The 21,239-nt window shown below is 42.2% G+C and overlaps 2 protein-coding genes across 2 annotated transcripts in view; one reads left to right on the top strand and one right to left on the bottom strand.

Annotated features, from left to right (window-relative positions):
• zfpm2a (zinc finger protein, FOG family member 2a) overlaps positions 1-9,355 on the top strand; it is a 121,702-nt gene extending 112,347 nt beyond the window's left edge. The window contains exons 6-8 of the mRNA XM_086219161.1: positions 4,472-4,678; positions 5,298-5,525; positions 5,781-9,355. Of these exons, the coding sequence (XP_086075287.1) occupies positions 4,472-4,678; positions 5,298-5,525; positions 5,781-8,326 (2,981 nt within the window). The 3' untranslated portion in view covers positions 8,327-9,355. The remainder of the gene's footprint in view (positions 1-4,471; positions 4,679-5,297; positions 5,526-5,780) is intronic.
• LOC147253840 (uncharacterized) overlaps positions 8,581-21,239 on the bottom strand; it is a 26,164-nt gene continuing 13,505 nt past the window's right edge. Inside the window, exons 8-11 of the mRNA XM_086219162.1 lie at positions 13,580-13,718; positions 10,573-10,655; positions 10,376-10,472; positions 8,581-10,264 (exon numbers count right to left, since the gene is read on the bottom strand). Coding sequence (XP_086075288.1) covers positions 10,097-10,264; positions 10,376-10,472; positions 10,573-10,655; positions 13,580-13,718 — 487 coding nt within the window. The 3' untranslated portion in view covers positions 8,581-10,096. The remainder of the gene's footprint in view (positions 10,265-10,375; positions 10,473-10,572; positions 10,656-13,579; positions 13,719-21,239) is intronic.

Raw genomic sequence — 21,239 nt, 5'->3', positions numbered from 1 at the left:
CTCACTTCACAATTAAGACCAGCAGTTAACAGAGCCAATAGACGGAGATGGCAACTTTAAGGGCCAGTTTTTTTCAACCCAAAGAAAAAAGAAGTTTTAGAAAGAGAAATTACACTAAATTTGCTTGTGCTCCTAAAATGATATTTAACTGGGTAATCAAGCACTTTCTTATGTAATTTATCTTTACTTTCTCAAACGCGTTGTAATAAATGACCCACGGTGCATTCAGATGACGCCAACAGGCCACTGTTAGTCTTCCCAGACGTTCTGTTCCTACCGTACGAGGCTGTGGTGCAGTGGGACTGTACTCCAATGCTGTAATGGCCCCTGCAATGGTAATGTGTTTAGACAGATGGGAGAGGCAAGTGCTGATGTGCTTAACTACGCATTTTACAGCTAAACTATTAAAGAGTTGTGCTGTTTACACACCAACATTTGAATACCTGTCTTCAGGCCAGTTTAATTATCCAGGCCCTTCTGTTATTTCTGCTGCTTTGTTGTCTCTCAGCTTTGCACAAGGCATGAGATTTGTTTGCAGCTTCATTAAGATATGGTGGCGGTAGCGGTTTGCAGGGAGCAAAAAAAAAAAAAAAAAAATCATTCCTGCTCAAGTATCTGCTACTCTATTGCCCCTGCCTCCCCCATACAGATACTGTACACAACATATTCATATAAAGTCATTTATAATGAGAAAATTAAAAAAAATGCCCTGTGATGCATGCACTTTGAAATCTCTTGGGGCTTTAGGCAAAGGGGAGGGGACACATGCCCCAAGTCCCCGCGATTCATCCTGAGACGTTTGATTAGTTTGTAAGTACTTATAGGGGAGGGAAAGGGTTTGCATTATAAATTTGTTTCATGAATTTCTTCATATGTTCATCTTCAACTGCATGTTCAAATAAAGCGCTAATCAAAGGGAAGAGAGGGAAGAGGGCATTTAGCCAGCGGAGCCATAGTCTCAGGGCCTCAGTGAGCTGGTGGATATGCTATTGAGAGACTTTAGGAAGCAGTGGTTTTTAATTATCTGGACCACGTACAGGATGCCGTTTTTGATTGTTTTAATGAGGCAGCTGGCCTATTGTCTCTCCTTAATTCCTCCATTGTTTTTAGAATATGTCATAGTTCTTTATTCTTTTATCAGGTGCTCTGCAGGAGGATTTAGACAATAGCCTTCATTCCAACTGCATTGGCCACTGCACAAAGGCAGCTCACTGCAGACAGTTAGCAGGCAAACAAGTGCAAATCACAAGCTGCACTTTTACCAGCCTTTTCCCCCAGTTTCACGACTTACGTTTCGGTCTTTCCTTCTTCACTCTTGACCCCATCCTCAGTCCTTCCTTCACACGGATCATGCCACTGTCATATGTGACTCACCCGTGTTTCTGTGATTTAAATCACCTGTGTGGAAAAGGCCGTCAGGAGAACACTGCCATGACGAATCTCGCAAGAAAGCTCCCCGAAGGAATTTTGTTTTATGCCTCTGTGCCGTTGGTTTTCTATGCCTGGTGGAAATGGCATGTTTCTGGTTTGTGTCAGTGCATGCTCAAGCACAGAATTGATACAGCACTTGCCTTGTCAAACAACTGTTCTTTATATGAGTGAATTACTGTGAGATAGTGGAAAACAGAGCTAGAACACAGATAATTATTTGAATGTACACATATATATATATATATATATATATATATATATATATATATATATATATATATATATATATATATATATATATATAAAATTCTTCTGCACAATGCATAGAAGTACAGTAAAAACCTCAGAAACACAGCAGTGATTATTTTTCTGATGACAATTGAAGAATCGTTGAAACCAGGGGTGCCCAAACCTTGTCCCCTGTTGGACCAAAATCAAAATATCTTTTCTCTGTGTTCTGCTGACTCTGCCTCTTCATTTTTCTTACTTCAGTTGCTGACTGTTTAAATTATGAAAACATAATAATGAAGGATCGCGCATGTTTGAAGATCCTATTTTTCTTGCAAAAAAGAAAACAGTGATTAGCATAATTTTTCAATCATTTAATGGTTATTTTTGCTATTAATACCAGTAGTAAGTACAGAAGCATTTGTTGTGTGTTTTTTTCTTGCACATGCCAAATCAAACCTTGTGATTGGCCAACTTTGGGCCCCAGGCCACACTCTGGGCAGCCGTGTTTTGTACCATAATCCTGCAGCCTGAGCACATTTCTCTTACTAGCTTCTCTTGTTTGCCTGAATATAACAAGCAGAGTGCTGCCTCAGTGTTTTGTAGCTCAGTAAAACTGGTACATCCAGTCCTCAAACTCACTCCCAGCATTCTCACACACAACAGATGGATCTGTAGCATCCTTGGGTGAAGGGGTGCAGTCTGAGTGCATATTCCGCTGTCAAAATGCAGTAAAACATTTCATCAGACTCCACATAATCTGCTTCTTTTCAGCTGAGGAAAGCACACAGTGTCTTTGATTTGGATTGATGCAAAAACACTGATTTGTATCTCGGCATCAGGGCCTTGTTCATAATTCTCTTTGTAAGCTGAGCGTGTCTGAACTAAAGAGATCCACACAGAGGAGAGAAACTTTTGTGGCTATGACTGCGATAAATTCGCCGCCATTGTCAGTGGCAGTTTGTATCTACCTTGATGGTAACTTGGGCAGACAGTGGAGAGGAGTTTTGTTATTTTAATTAGGAGATAAAAATTCAAAGGGCCTCTCCAGGCAGTGTGTGGTATGACAGAATCAAAACGATGAAGTGGAGCGGCCTGAAGTGTGTGTCTCGTCACAGCAGATTGGCCGACAGATAGGCACTGCTCTTTAAAGGGGTGCTGACATGCACACGCAGGCACACACACACACTCGCAGGAAGAACAACTGCACACGAATGGGACACAGAGATAGCATATTTTAATACCATTTTGCTCCTTTGACACATTTGTGCTGGTCTAATTTTCAGTGCTTCACCAGCAGATAGGAAGGGCTAGAAAGGTTTTAATCATACAGTGATGTGATATCTGAAACATTCAATTTTGAATTGAAATAATGGGGCGGATCTATGTAGAGACTTAACAATGATTTATACATCGTGCATGCTGTGGTAGTGTAAGTCAAAGTGGCTCTGCTTCCATCCCCTGGTTAACATTTCTAATGAATCCAAGTTAAAGTGGATTGTTTTCATTCGGAGCCTTACTTGAGCACCTTCACCGCATCTGCAGGGTGGTTTTAAACCCGGTGATTCATAGGTTTTGTGTAAACATGAGTAATCAGTGTTCCACATGTGTGGGGGCTTTCTTGCTGCATCCCCCTGCCTCCACACCTCTCCTCAGGACTCTCTTTATTCCACATCCGCCACATGTCCCCTCTCAGCCTGACACTCCGTCGGTATGTTTGCACATCTTTGAAAGCTAACAGCGTGCTTTAATTAATTGTCCAGCTTTCCTCAGAAACAATGTCCTAATTCTGCCATTTAGTGGGAGCGTATCATAGTTTGTTGTTATCTCCTCAGCCAGATTTCTGTAAATAGTCATATTAAAAACTTTAATCTCTTCAATGGAAAATGAAGTGCAGCTGAAAAACCTGTCATGTGCCGAGATAAATATTATCTAAGCTAAAGCCTTCACTCTCTCCCTCTACCTCCCCACCCTTCCTTCTGCACCCTCCCCCTTTCTCTGACTTAATGAATATGTTCAGAAGATTTCAGAGGAATGCTTAATCCCAAAACACAACAATCTAATAATATAGAGGACCTGTCTCTGTGCTCTGGCTGACAGCAGCACTGAAGGCTAAAGTTTACCCCAACTGAGGTTTCGCTGCTCCTAGAAATAAGCACCAGTGGACTAAAAAGGACAGAAAAAAACATTTTTTTCTGACTTAGATTTTAGTTTTATTTGTCCATGTTTTGATTCAGGTATTGATTTGTACATCACTGAAAATTATAATGCTGCACCAAAACAATAGAGGAGCACAAATTTTCATTTGAAGTGATTTTAAAAAAAATGACATTTTGGAAGTGCTCGTGAATGTGGCCTGGAAGCTGAATGAGGGGACATTTCACGGTCGCTGCACTAGCCCCTCTCTTGGTCAGTCTGGGCTCCTGTTTGGGGGGTAGACTGCTCACTTCAGGAGAAAAGATGTGGCTGACAACTTCACATGTAACAGAGGAAGAATGTGGGAGTCCATTGTGCTCCCCAGAACAGTAGAGGCGGTGACCAGGAGATCTTAGTTGGGTCAATTGGCAATATACAATGTACAATCTACATATCTACACACACACACATATATTTCTAGACACACACACACACACACACACATATATATATATATATATATATATGTATGTATATACATAACAAAATGTGGAAATAGTTCATAGTGCATCTCACATAATTGCCCTGATCCATTAGGCTGGCATTACTTGTGGAAAAGCTTTCACTTCTCTCACAGCAAGCACTTAAACATCCTCTGTATCTCTGTTTTGTCCAGGTGGCCAACTGTGGTGCACCACCACCAAGAACATGATGGAGGGCGAGGAGCTGGTTGCCTTCGCGGTGGACTTTGACTCACGTCTGCAGGCAGTGAACCACATGTCTCTGAGCGAGGGCATGTACCCAGCCAGGCTGCTGGACAGTATCCAGCTCTTGCCACAGCAGGCTGCTATGGCTTCCATCCTGCCTACTGCCATTGTCAACAGTGAGTATCTGCCCACGTCATTCAGATACGCTGAGATGCAATGAGATGTGCTTTTGTTTAGACATGCACAATCACACACGCTTTCTCCCTTACACACACACACACACACACACACACACACACACACCAGTGCACAGCTTGCACTCAGTCACCTGCTTAACAAGGAGCGTCGTCTCCACCAGGCGTAGATTAACCCAGATGAATCCTTGCATTGGAGATAAGAGCCATCGACCTTCAAGTTTTGGGTTCACATAAACACACAGAGGCTCAAACTCACGTGTTAATTGCAAAATACATGCCTCATGCAAATAGTGTGTTTGTTTATTTAGCGTGGGCTATCTGGGTTCAGCTCAACAGGGAGGCTTCTGTAAGCAGATGGTCCAGTGTTCTTGTTTGCCCTTGAGAAAGGGCAGCAACCCAGTGGTAGCAACGCAGCAATATGCAGCAGCTGAGGATTTGGTGGAAAAGGCTTTTAACACATGCTTTTGAGTCACAACTGTAGAAGTATGAAAGAGGAGTGTGGGTACATATGAGTTCTTATCTTTACATTGCATAAATATGAAAACATTGTATGTGCCCTGGTATCATACCACCTTTGTCCCTGTCTGTGTCCCTCCAGAGGACATCTTCCCCTGCAAGGCATGTGGAATCTGGTTCCGCAGTGAGCGGAACCTACAGGCCCATCTGATGTACTACTGCAGCGGGCGGCAACGAGAGCCCGAAACAGTCGTAGAGGAGAATGACAACGGACCCCACCAGACCCCCAGCATCTGCCCCTTCCCACAGTGCAACAAGAGTTTTTCAGGAGCCAGGGCCCTGGAAATGCACTTGAGCACTTCACACAGTGGTGAGTGATGTCATGAATGACAAAAAAAAGATTTAATTTTTGGGTTGGAAAAATAACTCAAAATTTATTTTCTGAAATATACATATCCCGCTGTCAGCAAGAGTAGTTGACAGTCTATCCTTTAGCAAAGCAAAATCTGTTGGATGGGAAAAACTTTGGCATTATGCATGAGCGTTTGATGGTTTCTACAGTTAACTCAAAAGGAGAAGTGGGAGGCGAGATTCTGAGCTTTTCTCCCTTTTATCTCCTTCACAGGTGTCAAAATGGAAGAGAGCCTCCCTCCTGGCACCAGCTTGAAATGCACAATCTGTAACTACACGGCAGATTCTCTTATTACATTCCAGCATCACATCATGTCTCACCTGTCACAGGCGGCCTTCAGATGCAATCACTGCCATATCAGCTTCCAGAGCCACAGGGAACTCTTACAGCATCAGGACTTACATGGGCACGGCAGCAAACTTCACAGAGAAGGCGACGGCACAGAGCATTCCCCCAGGGGGCCTGAGGAAAGCCTCCAGCAGCAGCAGCAGGCCTGCACTGAGCTGGCCAACAGGAAGGATGCTTTGCTGGGAAGTCCCAAAGGGGCCCTCACTAAGGAGACCAATACAGACGGAGAGGCTGACAAGGCTGAGAAGAAGCCGATGCTTTCTGTTCAGAAGGGAGAGGCCCACCCAGGCAGCAAAGCCAGTTTTTCTTACACTAGGATCAAGTCTGAGCCCTCCAGCCCCCGACTGGCCTCCTCCCCTGTGCAGCATAACATGCCTACATTTCCCATGGGCCCCTTCTTGTCTCAGTTTGCTTTCTCCCAAGACATTTCAGTGGTCCCACAGGCTTCAGAGATTCTGGCTAAAATGTCAGAGCTAGTTCACAGGAGGCTGCGCCATGGAGGGAACAGCTACCCCCCTGTCATCTACAGTCCTCTTATGCCTAAAGGGGCCACCTGTTTTGAATGCAATATCACCTTCAGCAACCTGGACAACTATTTGGTCCACAAAAAGCACTACTGTAACAGCCGCTGGCAACACATGGCAAAGTCCCCTGACTTCTCTGCCCTCTCAGATAAGGTCCCTGAGGCAGTGAGCCCCAACAGTGGCCACACTTCAGTTAGCATGTTGACTGGCTGCCACCCTGCAGAAGCAGACAGTCACCTCATGCAGTCAGCCTGCCTGAACTCAAGTGTGTTAGACATGATCAGCGCTGGGGCCAAAGGACCTGATAAAGATTTAGCAGGGCAGGTGAAGAAGGTCTCTACCCCAACGGGTGCTGAGGAGAGGCTGAATGGCAAACAGATGGAGGGGAAAAGCCCCAGTGCTGGTTTGGTGGAAAGCGACAACGACCCCACCAAGACAACCTGTGATGCCTGTAATATCACCTTCAGCCGTCATGAGACCTACATGGTACACAAGCAGTACTACTGTGCCACACGTCACGACCCACCCATGAAACGCATGTCCACCAACAAGGTTCCCTCCATGCAGAGGACCATGAGAACCCGCAAGCGCAGAAAGATGTATGAGATGTGTCTCCCAGATCAGGACCACCAGAGGCCACCCATGGGTCAACCGGGTTTCCTTGGCGTTCCTCCCATGAATCCTTGTACATCCCAGGAAGCCGCAGAGAGCCTAGCAGACCGCTTCCACCCCCGCTGTGACATCTTTCCAGGTATGGTACCAAAACACCTGGAGGCCTCCTTGACTGTCACTAAACCTATACTGGCTCCCAAATGCAATACAGTGGAGCAGCAGGAGCTGGATGCTCCCATTGATCTCAGCAAAAAGTGTTCACCAGTCTCTGACAAGACATGTAGCTCTCCTAAAAGACTGTTGGACTATCACGAATGTGCAGTTTGCAAGATAAGTTTTAACAAAGTGGAGAACTACTTGGCACACAAACAGAACTTTTGCCCCGCAACAGCGGCGGCCGCCGCCGCTGCTGCTCAGAAGCCACAACAACAGCCACAACAGCAGCAGCAACACAATGAGACTGGCAGCCTGGAGCCTACTATGTTCCCAGATGTGAAGAGTGAAGCCAATAACAACACTGATGATGTCTATGATAAGAGCCCAGGCAAATGTGAGAAAAATGGTAATGGGAAAGTGATGGTACAGAATGGAGGCATGTTCCCACCTCACCTGGGGCCTGTGCCGGGACTCAAACCTTTTGCTGAGCCCCAGCTCATCCCATCGAAAGACGAGAATAAGAATATGTTTCTGCCCCATTGCTTGTATCCTGGAGCAATAAAGAAGGTGAAGGGTGCGGAGCAAATATCACCGTACTTTGGGATAAAGCCAACCGATTATGTGACTGGGGGACCAGTGATGCAGGGAGAGGCTGGTGAACAGGAGCAGAGTGTTAATGGGGGAGGTGCTGGAGGAGAAACAGGAACAACTAGAGAGCAAGCTCAGCAACCTGCAGCTAATGGCTGCCCCCACCCTGGCAAGGAGCCGCTCCCCTTACTGCCCAAAAACAGGGGCATGGTCATTGTCAATGGGGGGCACAAGCCTGAGGAGCGTTCAGGCTCAGCACAGCAACAGGAGAACCAGCCCCAGCCAGACGGCCAGACCTCCAATCCCTCACCTACGTGGGCCACAGAGAACCCGGCCGACACCAACGAGAACATGTCACCTCCCTCCAAGTCCCCAAATGAGGAGGCAGCACCCACAGCCAATAAAGGCGTGAACGGCTCCGGAAGTGGCAAGTACTGCCGCCTCTGTGATATCCAGTTCAACAACCTGTCAAACTTTATTACCCATAAGAAGTTTTACTGTTCATCACATGCTGCAGAGCATGTAAAATAAATTGAGAAGACTGGTTCCTCTACCCCCACCACCTTCACCTCCACCCCTGGACGTTTACCCCTTTTTTCTCTCCTTTGTTTTGGTACACTGTTGTGTCTGGAATAGTGCATCACGCAGTGCTAAACGCTGCTTGTGGACAATCAAGAGAAGCTTCTTCTTTCGTCGTTTTAAGACTTAAAAATGCAAAACCATTGGTTAAAAAAGAAAAGAAAAATGAATCAAGAATAATATCGGTGCCACTTTCACATTAATTTATTTTACAATCAGTATTAATAGGAGTAGTGATCTTAATTTAAATTCAAATGAAATTTATATCAGAGTTGTTTGTAATGTTATTGTATAGTCATTCTTGTGTAGCACACATATTGTTTACACTGTAATGTAGGCTCAATGAAACAATAGACAATACAAAAATGAGATGCATTTTAGACACAAAAATAGCTACTGAGGCACTTGTGTATTCTTATTTGCTGTACCAGTTTCTGTATATGCCCCAAATGTTGATTGCAGATTACTACTAATGATTTGTTAGCCTTAAAATCGCCCTTTGGCGGTGATGACCAGGCACAACCCTGCATCTCACATTTTGGCATATACACATGGCTTTGCATTCATATGTGGCTGTTTGTCCCTGTCTCTTTTCTTCAAATCAGATGTGGATGTTTTCATGAGGATGGCAGCATTCTTGTATAGTACTCGTATTTCTGTTTGATGATACACTTTGGTCTCCCTTTTTGGAAATTTGCTCTCAATGCAATACTTTGTAAATGAGGGAACATTACTGAAAGCAGTATTATGAAATGGGGACTGTGCATATAATTATTTGTAACCCCATTGGGGAAAAAAAATAAGTTGTACAAGAATTAAGTTTATTGCTGACGAACAAGATGGGTGGGAGGTCAGTGGGGATACTGATTATCATTCCAATGTCCTGATTAAGGGAGAAAATGTTTCTTAAAACGTTGTTGCTATGCATGTATATGGATGGAATTAAATTCCAGATCTGTTGGAAATTTTTATTTTGATGTGGTGTCATAATTAAACTTAAATCCTCAGGATAAACCAAGAATGTTTGGTCTTTATTTCAAACTGATGTATACCAATCTGAGTGGGCCTCGTTTGCCACAGAAAAAAAGCAGCACATTACACACAAAAATATGGCAAAGATTTACTTACAAAAATTCTAAATTAACATTGCCAGCCACACTCGTCTGTTTGTGGTTTATTAAATAATCAAACCAGCACCAGTCCAAAGATAGAGGTTTATGTCTGGTTGTGATCTAACTCAATTATCTGCAAGTGACAAATGAGTGAAACTAATGCAACAGAGACAGAGGAACTCCGTGTACCTTTCCCTTTGGCTAGAATCATGCAGAATATTAAGACGGAACTGCAGGAGATAAAAAGTAACAGGTTGAGCAGTGAAGTGTGTGTGGCCTCTACATTGACAAGGAGTAATGTGTTCATTTTTGGCACCAGCCAACCAGGTAAAGAGACTGGAATAACAACTCCAAAGATAAGATTTTCCAAGTCTAAGACAGTATTTCAGTACACGGAATCCCCTCCAGTTAGCCTCGATGACAAAGCTTGCTGTGCTGACATCTGTTCGAAAATTGACTTCTTGATGAACCCGACCAGACTTGTAGACAATCTACACACTGCTGCAGGGAAAGGTAAAACCAAATAGCGAGAATATTTTATTGAATATCTCAAGTATTTCCCTCCATGATTGAGACCAGGTCTGTGCTATAGTTACATGTTGGCCATGGGTCACTGGCTCTGCTGCTTGGCTTGTCGCTGGTTGACCAGCTTCTTCAGGTGCTGGCTGATGGCAGATGGCTTCTTGTAGATCATTCGCCGGTCTGCTCCTTTTATGTGAATGTGATTGGCTGATGGGTAGGACTCCTCCAGAAACTTCTTTTGAAGCTTCGATACCATCTGGTGCAGGGAAGAGAGGATTTATTACAGGTTTTACATGACTGTTACAACAATATTGTCACCACAGAGTACTTAATAATGCACCATATTTGCATCAGTGAACATGCTCACTTGATTTAAGTGTTCTGGTATTTGCTGGTCAAAGGAATCCCCTGTGATGACGCTTACAGAGGTCCTGCTGGAGAGGGGCTTGTATTTTGTGATGTCCCTTTAAAAAAACAAAAAAACAACAACAAATAGATATAGAACTGTATTTGTAATTTCACTTTTCACACTTATAATAATAGTAAGAACCTATGTTTCCATACCTTACTTGAGCTACACTTTCATTCATGAAGTAATGTTCATCCACAGCACTACTCTGGTGGGCAGGGTTGCTCAGAAGGTATTTCTAAGGAGGACAGAAATAGAAAATAATTTAGCCAAAAGATCTAAAACAAACAAACAAACCAACAAACAAACAAAAACTTGCAGCGGGGGGGGGGGGGGGGGATTTCACCATTTTTAAACCCACTTCAAAGCCCACCTAATTGAAGAGAGATCCCAAATTACTTCAGATAATCCATTCCAATAATCTATTTTAAATCTTTTAAATCTATCAGAGCACCGTCACTCCCTGTTATACAGTTGGGAGCCTTTAAAAAATACATACATATATATATATACATATACATATATATATATATATATATATATATATATATATATATATATATATATAAACTGTATATATTCCTTACTAAAAGAAAACCCTAATTTTCCTCACAGAAATTGAACTTCAAATAGAAAACATTGCCACAATCCACTGGAGTGCACCAACCCAGTGACTGAGAAACACCAACTTACAGCACAGCCATACTCTTGATTAATTCAGTTAGAAAACACAGATCAAGTGTTCCAATAATAAGATACCATAGTTCTTTCATAGTAACATGTGATTTCCAATGTGATATTTAAAATTGATTGGCTGATATTGCCTGATGCAAGTTTTTTTTTTTTTTAATGCACAGCACAGATTTAATTTTTGACAAAAAAGGTCATATATTATTCAACAGTTAAATGTTCTGCCACCATTGTACTCCAGAGTAAAAATAACATGTTCAAGAAGTTGAATAAATCTTCACCTTGGCAAATGCATGAATTTTGCTTAGAAATGGAGACCTGCGAGTACCCAGTGGAGGGCAGCAATACTCTTTAGCTGCATCCAGTCTACCAGATATTAAAGAAGAGGAAGATGACCCCCCCAACACACACACACACACACACACACACACACACACACACACACACACACACACACACACACACACACACACGTCATTAAACACACTCTGTTGTTGGTTTGGTTAAACAATGACAGACACCGAAAAACTACGTTGTTTGGCGCGGTTATTACTTTCTGTATAATCATGGCCTCGTATGCTCTGTAGGTGATTCTTGGCTCGTATTTTTGATTGTTACACAGCAACTGAATTTTGACCTCTCAATTTTATTTATTCGCTTATTCTGAAATTTACTGAAATGTTTTTGAAATTCAACATTTCAAGTCTCGTAGCTGCTTTTTTTTTTTTTTTAGAAAAAAATATGCTCACAAAGATTATTGGCCTTTTAATCAGTAATCCTAATTCTATTTTCCCTAAAATCGGTATTGACAAAAAAAAAATCCCACACCATTCAGGCCTAATCTCCATAATAATTTAGGGAAGATGAAAGAAGGTGCAGATACCTCTAGTAACCCAGTATGAATGCAGTAACATGAGTGAGTCCACAGTCTTTCAAATCCACATGGAGCATTGATATCATGTGTGAAATCTCAGTCTTGGTTCTCTGACTGTCCAGCACAGGACAGATGTGCATCCTTAAATCAACAATATCCATCAGCCACTTGTGACCATACCAGTTTTCTGCAATGCCATTAACATAGCAGCAAGCACTTGTGCTTCAGTTCAGTTCAGCAGTGGTTACAGAACATGCCCTTGAGAAATGGACCACATGCTCTACTGAGTTCAGCAAGTGTGTGTGTGTGTGTGTGTGTGTGTGTGTGTGTATATATATATATATATATATATATATATATATATATATATATATATATATATACACGTGTGTGTGTGTGTGTGTGTGTGTGCGCACGCGCGCGGACGCATTTTTAACCTTCACTTGCCTGTCTACAAAACCTTTCTCTGTCCTTGGAGAATTCAAGCACAATGATGTTCTCATCGCCCTGGCAACAACTGTAATACTTGAAAAGCTGAAATAGGTCCCTCATCACTCCTGCCATCAAATTGTGGGCGGCTGCCAGATGAGAACAAGGAGTCTTAACCAAGTGCTCGCATTCATCCAGCAGCATGCTTCGCGGCATCAGGAAGACAGCTGCAGAAAACACGATGCTCAACGCACCTTAAACAAGTCATACTGGTCACATGGGCCACTTCAGTGCACATTTCTGGAGACAAAATAAATTCAAGAATGATCTAAATACAATAAATAACAAATGCATGAGCATTTGCACCAACGCATGAGTGACGTTTCCCTGCTAAAATAAGATGTCAGGTGAACCTGTTCCATGTTACCTAAGATATCGGTCGTTGTTCACCACCATAATCCATTACTACCCTTCTGTCTGAATTGTTTTCCACAGCACATAAAATGACTTCAGGACTTGATGACATGCACAAGTGTCACCACTGTGTACATTTTCTGACTACCTATAAAACCTCATCTGTGGTGCACGGCAGAAAAGCTTATGTTTTATATTAACAACTGCTTTCTTACAAACTCTATGACCTGTCAAGAGGTTGAGTTTACAATATAGAATACATCAGAAGACATGCTGCATTTGAGGCATCACGTCAGCTCCAGGAGACGCTTCAATTTGCATTTATTTAAATATGACATCTGGTGTCATATCATGCCAAACTCGCAATCTCAGACGACATGAAAACAAACGCTCCTGCAGTCATCATCCACTCCTATCTCTGCTGAGAAGGAATCCCGATTATTCTTGCACTAGCACCATCATGTGGCTGTCGAGGAAAAAATGACTAGAAATATCACCCTTTTCCTCTCTTTTTAAAATTGGATAGGGGAGACCCCAGAAATCATCGTGCTAGCACCCTTCTACACCGATGACTTTCACCCCTAAAGCACCTCTGAATGTATTCTTACCTTGTAACCCTTTCAGCAGGATCCAGCACGAAACAATATTCCTGCAACTTTTTCTTTTGAACATCATGTCACGAAGAGGCCTATGTTGTCATGTGTGTGTGTGAGTGTGTGTCTGTCCTTGTGCTGGTGTGTGTGTGTTAGCCTGACCTGCAGCTGGATGAGCTCCTCTGAGACATTTTCGCCTTTGATAGTTGGTTCAATGGCTCCCAGGATAATCAGCATGCGGCTCAGTCCTGTGGCTGCTGAAAACTGCTTGGCTTGAAGGGATGGCAGGAGTTTTCCATACCTGACCAAACACACACACATGCACACACACACACAGTCCACCCATCAAATGTTTGCAGAAGATGAACAGTCATTAAATTAATTCTCACGACTGTTTGTTTTTTTTGTTGTTTTTGCATTTATTTATGCTTTATCAGATGAAAAGTGTACCAAACTAAAAAAAAAAATTGCATATCATCCAATTTGTGTTGCGAAAAGTCAACAAACACCTTCCTATATATACAGCAGAGGTTCTACAATATAATCATTCATTTCTGTAGGTCTAGTAATTTGATGCTGAGCAGAACATGAGCAACTGCAAAAGTTGGCCAAGATTGTATTGCAGGTAGAGTTGCCTCAGCATTAAAGCAGTGCTCAGAAATATGTGTCTCGAGCTCCAACGTTTCTTTGTGACTACATCTATATCATCCACTGGCATATATCCATATGACGACCTTTTCTCTTAAAGCTAAAGGCAAGTGATGGCTAACAAAAGCAAAACTGTCAGTTTCTACACTGAACAAGCGCTAAACTAGAAGGTTTATACTTTGATTTAACTAAAGTTAAAATGTTTGTGGATTACTGAGCATAGCTGGATAATGAAAAAAAATTACAGAAGGGAATTATACAGAATGATGTGCTTGAAAATGGGTAAAGGTTTGTCTGTTGTTAGATGTTGGTCGAAAGGGTCACCATTAGCTTCAAGCTAAATATGCATAGCTGGCTATTTCAGCATTATGGAGTCACAAAGATGTGACGCAGGAGGGAATAAACATCAAAGTGCTCAAGAACCCGATTCGAATGGTGAAACACACTTTTGGTTGAAGTATGGCTTTACTAATAAATAAATAGGATACAAGATATGGAAGATTTTAAGCTCAAGACTGATCGTTACCTGTTTGACATGGTCATCACTGATTATACAAACAATCCTTTAGTTTCATATAGTTGCATTTAAAAAGAGGATTCAAAAGAAGTCCCTGCCCCTCCTATACATGCGATAATGTCCCTACAATCCTACCGTCTTCATGTCAACACGGAGCCATCAAACAAAGCATACTCACTGAGCTTCAGGCCACATCATGATACTGTACCCGCTTCACTGACTAGAGCTGCAGCAAACCCATTAGGCAATCAAAAGAAAAAATGATTTCCGACTATTTTGAAAAATTGTTTCGGTGTCTTTTCAAGCAAAATATACAGTCCAATATTTGCTGGCGTCAGACTATTCAAGGGTGTCACTGCTCTCCTGTCATTCATGACAGAAATAAAGGGTCTTTGCATTTTGGACTATTGACAGGACAAAAGAAGTCTTTTGAAAACATGACTTTGAGCTAATTGTGATGAACATTTTTTTTTTTAATTTCTTGACATTTTATAGACAAACTGAATCACAAATTAATCTTGAATATAATCAGGTGATTATCCAGTTCACATATGTAAGCATCAGTCAGGCTACGCATGCAGTATGTGGCAACCGTACCATTCAAGGCAGCAAGGAGGAACAAGCTGCGTTATTTAGCTCCCAAGATCCGTCGTCTTCTACCAGGAGGAAAGGATGGGCGTCATGTTTATTCGGCGCTGTCTTTGCATTTTCAAATGTCTGCTGAATGTGTGGTTTTATGCCGACAGGCAATAGAGGTGCTGACAGATACCATTTTGTTTTCCTTCTTGATCCATTTTCAGTATGTTGAAGCAAAAAATACACGCACATTATGTTTTTAAGAGTGTAAAATACTATGTATGGGATATCATGGCCTCTTTGTTGTATGACCTGGCTCAGTTTAAACTCCTTTTGAATCACTGAGGAAAAATGAAGCCATAGCACCGACTCTCATCTATACACAATAAAGGCTCGATGCTGCAAGATCGATAATTTTTCACTGCTCTGAGACAATACTTCCCCTGAGCACAGCACCACTTCCTAGAATTACTAAGGCGACTGTTTTAGAGTAACGTTAAACTGTAAATATAAATGTTAAAGGTACTTTTGTAGTCTACTGACCATTCAAAGTGCTTTATAACACATTCACACACATATTCACAGTGTTGGCAGAAGTGCTATGGCAGGTGCCAACTTACAAACGCATTCACACACAAGGAGGACACAAACAGAGCTTCTGGAGTTGCCAGGGATATAATCAGTAACCCTCTAAATACTAGACAACCACTTTACCTCCTGAGCCATGTCCCCTGATATTAGCTACCTGGGAAATAAATTTAGAACAAATAAACTCTTTAACAATCAGTAGCTTTGCAGATACCAAGCCTACCTGTCTATCCGGTATCTGAGGCATTTCTGATGTGTGTAACAACCTGCCGCAAATACAGGTAAAATATTTTCCCATTTTAATTAATTTTGAAATTACAATGAAATCGTCATGATTAAACGTTCATATTTTAAAAAGTAATTAAAGCTAATACAGCAAAGCCATGGGATTTATATTAGTGTAAGGTATTATTCCTTATTTTTCTGGCTTGACTTTGTGCCAGAATGCATCTCATATTTTGTTATTTAGTGGGAGACTAATGCTTTAAAGTAGTAAGAGGAAAGCTGGTAATGGAGAATTAACCTCAACATGCAAATGTGCATCTATTGCTCGTGTTTATAGGTGTGAGACTAGACTACTGTGTATCTGCTACTCTGAAAATAAATGAGGCCCTGAAACCATACAAGCCGCCCAGCCATCAACAATCTATATGTAATAATCAGGGGAAATGGATCATTCAAACCTTTGGATTATTTTGGGTGATTAGGGTGGGCCACAGAAAATTGCTTGAGAATGGCGAGCCAATATTTTTACTTCAGCTTTTCAAAGAAGCCTACCACCTGGTGCTAATGCTCCTCCTGATAAAGTTGAGAAGAGGTTTTCATGCTGTAAAAGACAAATTAAGCTCCAAAGAACTGTACAGAAGAGGGAAATTAAAGTATCGCAGTACACCCTTTACTTCGCAAATTCATTTAAATGATAGTAAATTCCAAGGGCAGTGATTACTGCAGATTTCGTCACTTGTTTTCCTGTAGCGTTTAAAGTAATTATCACGCTGCAAACATATCAAGTTATCCATAGTTCATAGTTAGTTTTGTGGCGTGCGAGTCTTTTTCAACCTGAAATCCCAAACTTTCTTTGAGAAACATTTGCCTGGGAATGAGAAATCCTCTTCTTTTGGCAGATGAAAGAAGAAGAGCTCTGTGATTTTGTAACTCAGGAGGCCTAATCGGTCTCGGCTCACTGGTGCTCTGAATTGGCTGGTCTCAGCCTGTGGAGCCCAGTCAATAGTGCCATGCGCTTCCTGCCGTACCATGCGGTACAGCCTGCCCCTAAATGCTGCCAACACACCGTAAATCATCCCCCAAGTAGCAGGAGACACTCGGCCCTGTCTTACTCCCGATCTGGGACAGACCTCCAGCAGTCCAGATTCCAGGTCTGATCATTTCCATTCATCTATGAGAATGAACCTCTAAGACATTTAAATATGGAAAACAAACTGACAAGAAATAGGAGCTTGCGGCACGCTACTTCAGCTGTCCTGGGGTAGAGGTGCTAACACGTACAGGTAACTAACGTCATTATTAAAGCTGATTCGTCTACACATGATACATGGAATACAATGCTGCAACGAAATCTTGATTAAAGGATTTTAAAAATTCAAGTAGAAAATCAAAGCCATAATCCACAAAAATAAAATTACATTACCCAACCTTAACTGATCTAAAATATAATGAATTGTTCTAAAATGTAAAGAATTTATTTAAAATGTAAGGGTAGGTTTCAAATGGATGATTTTTAGAATCAAAATATATCAATGCTCTCAATGCACTTGTATTTAAAATTCAACATTATTCAGCATTGAGTACATTTAATCATTGAATATTTAGTTGCTTACATGCTTATTTTTGCTGCCCAAAAGTCCATCAATCCAATCAATCATTTTCTACTGCTTATCCTGTTAAGGGTCACAGGGGGGTGGAGCCTATCCCAGAAGCCTTGGGGTGAGAGGTGGGGTTCACCCTGGATGGGTCACCAGTCCATGGCAGGGCCAACACATGTAGACAGACAACCATTGGCTCTCACAGCCACGCCTACGGTCAATTTAGAGTCTGGATTAACCTGGTCCCCTCTTGATGTCTTTGGACTGTGGAGGAAGCTGGAGTACCAGAGAGAACCCAGCAGGAACAGGGAGAACATGGAGACTCACACAGAAAGATCCCATGCTCCAGCCGGGACTGGAAGCTGGAACTTTTTTGCTGTGAGGTGACAGTGCTGACCACTGCACCACCGTGCTGCCCGCCCAAAAAAACAATCTTTCAATTTATTTGTTTTGTCTTATGATCAATCTAAAGACAGTACTATAAAACATACAGTCATATGATAGGGATACAAGCAACAAATCCTCAAGAATGGAAAGTGGAGGTGGAGTGGAAATATTTGGCATTCTTGCTTCAAAAATGACCAGTGTTGTTCAGTCGCTAAAATGCCAAAACTGCCTATAAAGCAACTCGATTAAAACATTAAATTTGATAATACTTGAGTTGTAATCAAATCTCAACAGTACGAGTCACAGTGTACTGCATTCTACAACAGGTGGGCAGGCTTCAACACTGCCTTCGCCGCCATGATTCTCCCCATATCAAACCCACATCACAGACAGGCACATTTCTGGGGTAAAATAGCCAATTTTACCTGTTGTTGATGTCACTAGCCAAAGATCAGTAGCTTGACATATCAAGCTGTTCGGGCAAAGCGTGTCACCACTGATTGGTCAGATGAGGCTGATAGAAGCCGCTGAGGATGGCTTGTTCAGCAAGAAACAGTCCCCATCGTGTCAATAATGGATGCAGGCAAAAAGGGCGAAAGAAACAGGTTGACTATTCTAATTTCCAGTCTTTCATGGACAGAAAACTTTTCAAATCCAACCTGTGGAGAGTGACACTTTGACATTTTCATCTTCTTTGCCACAGTTTCCCCCGAAGTCATTCTGGCAGTGCAATTTAGAACTGACTCTTCCACCTGACTCTTAGGGATGTGCTCAGCCTCTGCACATTTTCCACCTGTCACCCTTTTCTTACCCCTTGATTCCAAAAAATAAAGACGAAAAAAAACTTTTGCTATCAGCCCCCCAGTTCGAATCTGGTCAAATCATTCCTGGGTCTGGCATTGAACATTATTTCAAGGATTCTCCAGCCACCTGTCCTACCCCCCCCACCCCCACCCACCCCATTTTTAATTCTGCCCCGGAGTGAGGATTATGCGAAGCAAGGCATGCGTGTCAAAGGGAAATTTAGTGGGTAAAGACAGCCAAGATTGGCGGGATGAATTAAACAGATAACAGGAGCAGACGAAGTGGGGGAACCATGTAGAGCAAAACGCCTCACCGATGTTGGTCATTTCAGAGGGGCTCTTTTTTTTCCCTCCCCACAGGAGCGGGGAGGCAATATCTAAATTAATAAAGTGATGAAATGAGTTTGTGCCGTGGACTTTCTGCTGTTTGACTTTCCCATCTGGATTAGTGCAGGCTGAATGGACGCTCTGTTACTTTTGTTACAACTGCGCAATTCACTGTCGGAATTTGGCCCTGTAGTGATAAGACTCCCCTCCTCCTCATTACCATCTCATTTCATATGCAGGGCCTCTGTTACCTGAGAGCCTGCTCACACGCAAAACATGAACTATTACACGAGCTTCTGCCAACTATTACAATGAGCAGAGAACATTTAAACACAGACTATTACATGAGGCTCAACTACTACACAAACGGAACATGTTTTACATCCAAAGGCTTCAAGAGGAAGAGGACTGATGAAGGCAGATACACAACAAGGCTCTTGGCTAACACAATAGGGTTTTAATCTTTGATGACTTATTCAAATCAATATTGCTTAACACAACATGAACTCTTCAAGGTTGCCATCGAACTCCTAGTTCTACATGACATCACAATACCTGAATACCAAAATATAGTAAATTATGGTCCAAAAATGTTGGTCTTTTGAGGAATTTGGGGTTCAGTCTGGCTCGTGGATACTTCAACACGAGTACAAGAGCACCGAACCAATCCTGTCATCTTCAATGTAATTGGAAGAGTTCTACCTATGTCATGGATTTATTGTGTAGATCTTTATATCAGTGATCAAAAACCCTGTAGTTGCTGCATCTACTGCATGGCTGTCTATGCTTAGAACGGACCTCACCTCTGTGAGACCCCCTCAGGGTTCTGCCTTTTTTCCACAGTTTTAAAAAGAGCTTTAGGAAGTTTTTCCTCGACTGGATCAAAGGTATAAGGACAGAGGAAACTATAGGTGAATTTTGTTTAGATTGTAAGGCACTCAAATCGAATCCTGATTTGTAATATCGAGTTTTAGAACAGAAATTTGACTGAAAAGGGAAATAGTTATGGGACACTTTCCTCCCACTGGGGATGATTATATGCTCATTAGTTTTATGGAGGTTCTGGAAGCTGAGAATCACAGAACCACAGAAACAGCTTTATCTTTTCTCTCCTTTTTTGACAGAACTGAAAGTGTTTCATGGAGTACTGTCATATAACACGGTAAATTGGAAAGAACCGCAACTCTGAGGTGTAATACCCACAATGAGCACAAGGTGTCAGTCTTGCACCATAGCAGACCTCAGGCTCCATCATTCCCTAGTAGCTCTCAGCCCTTCCTTCCCGCATCCATACTATAGATTACACTGGGGTGTCTATATACAGGGGCCTTCATTAGTGATGCACGACAGCAATAGTTACGCTTACAGTGGCTCTAATTACAATTAATTGGTATTCCTGACTGATCTGAGTGTCGGTGTATGGGGGGAGGGGGTCAGCTAAGTGAGGGAAGGACTGACTGACGAGGTGAACCCAGCGGGAGCCATTACAGAACCCCAGTATAAAGAATAATGAACTACACACTGTGTGAGCCTGGAGGGTCCGATAAAGCAGTGTGCACGTACTGTATGTGGAGTGTAACTGCATCGTTAGCTAAAACTTAGTTCAAGTTCTTATTGCCTCCACCGAGGAAGTCATGTTTTCATTTGCATCTGCCTGTTTGTTGTTATGTCAGTCAGTCAGCAAGATTACACAAAAACTACAAGGCCAATTGTCCCCAAACATGGTGGAGGGCTGTAGTATGAGCCAAGCAAAACCTATTAAATTTTGGGGCAGATCAGTCATTGCGCCACCTTGTGGGAACAGGAAACTAAACAGTTTTTTCATTTAATCATGCATCACTGGGTGAAGTGGACTCTTCTTAAATTTGGATGGGAAGGAATAAATAACTTGGTAATCGGTTATTGTGAAAATTGAGTTTTTTAGAAGCTGCTGCCATGTTAAGACATTACATTTTTTGCCAGAAAACACAAAGCTGTTGTAACCGGACTGCACAAGGTCAGATGTTTTCCAAACTCTGTGTTTGATGAGAGTCCTCATGGAGGACATCTACACCCTCACTGTGTATATAGTTATATCAATATCTGTTGTCTTGACATGATGTACAGCAATGTTATGTGCTCTCTAGCTCCACCTAGGGGATGTAGGAAGTCCA

This window comes from Aulostomus chinensis, chromosome 11, assembly GCF_037954235.1.
Source record: "Aulostomus chinensis isolate RoL2024-O1b breed Wild chromosome 11, RoL_Achi_v1.0, whole genome shotgun sequence".
Taxonomy (NCBI): Eukaryota; Metazoa; Chordata; class Actinopteri; order Syngnathiformes; family Aulostomidae; genus Aulostomus; species Aulostomus chinensis.
The sequence above is the reverse complement of the archived record's forward strand: the minus strand, read 5'-3'. Positions and strand labels throughout refer to the sequence as shown.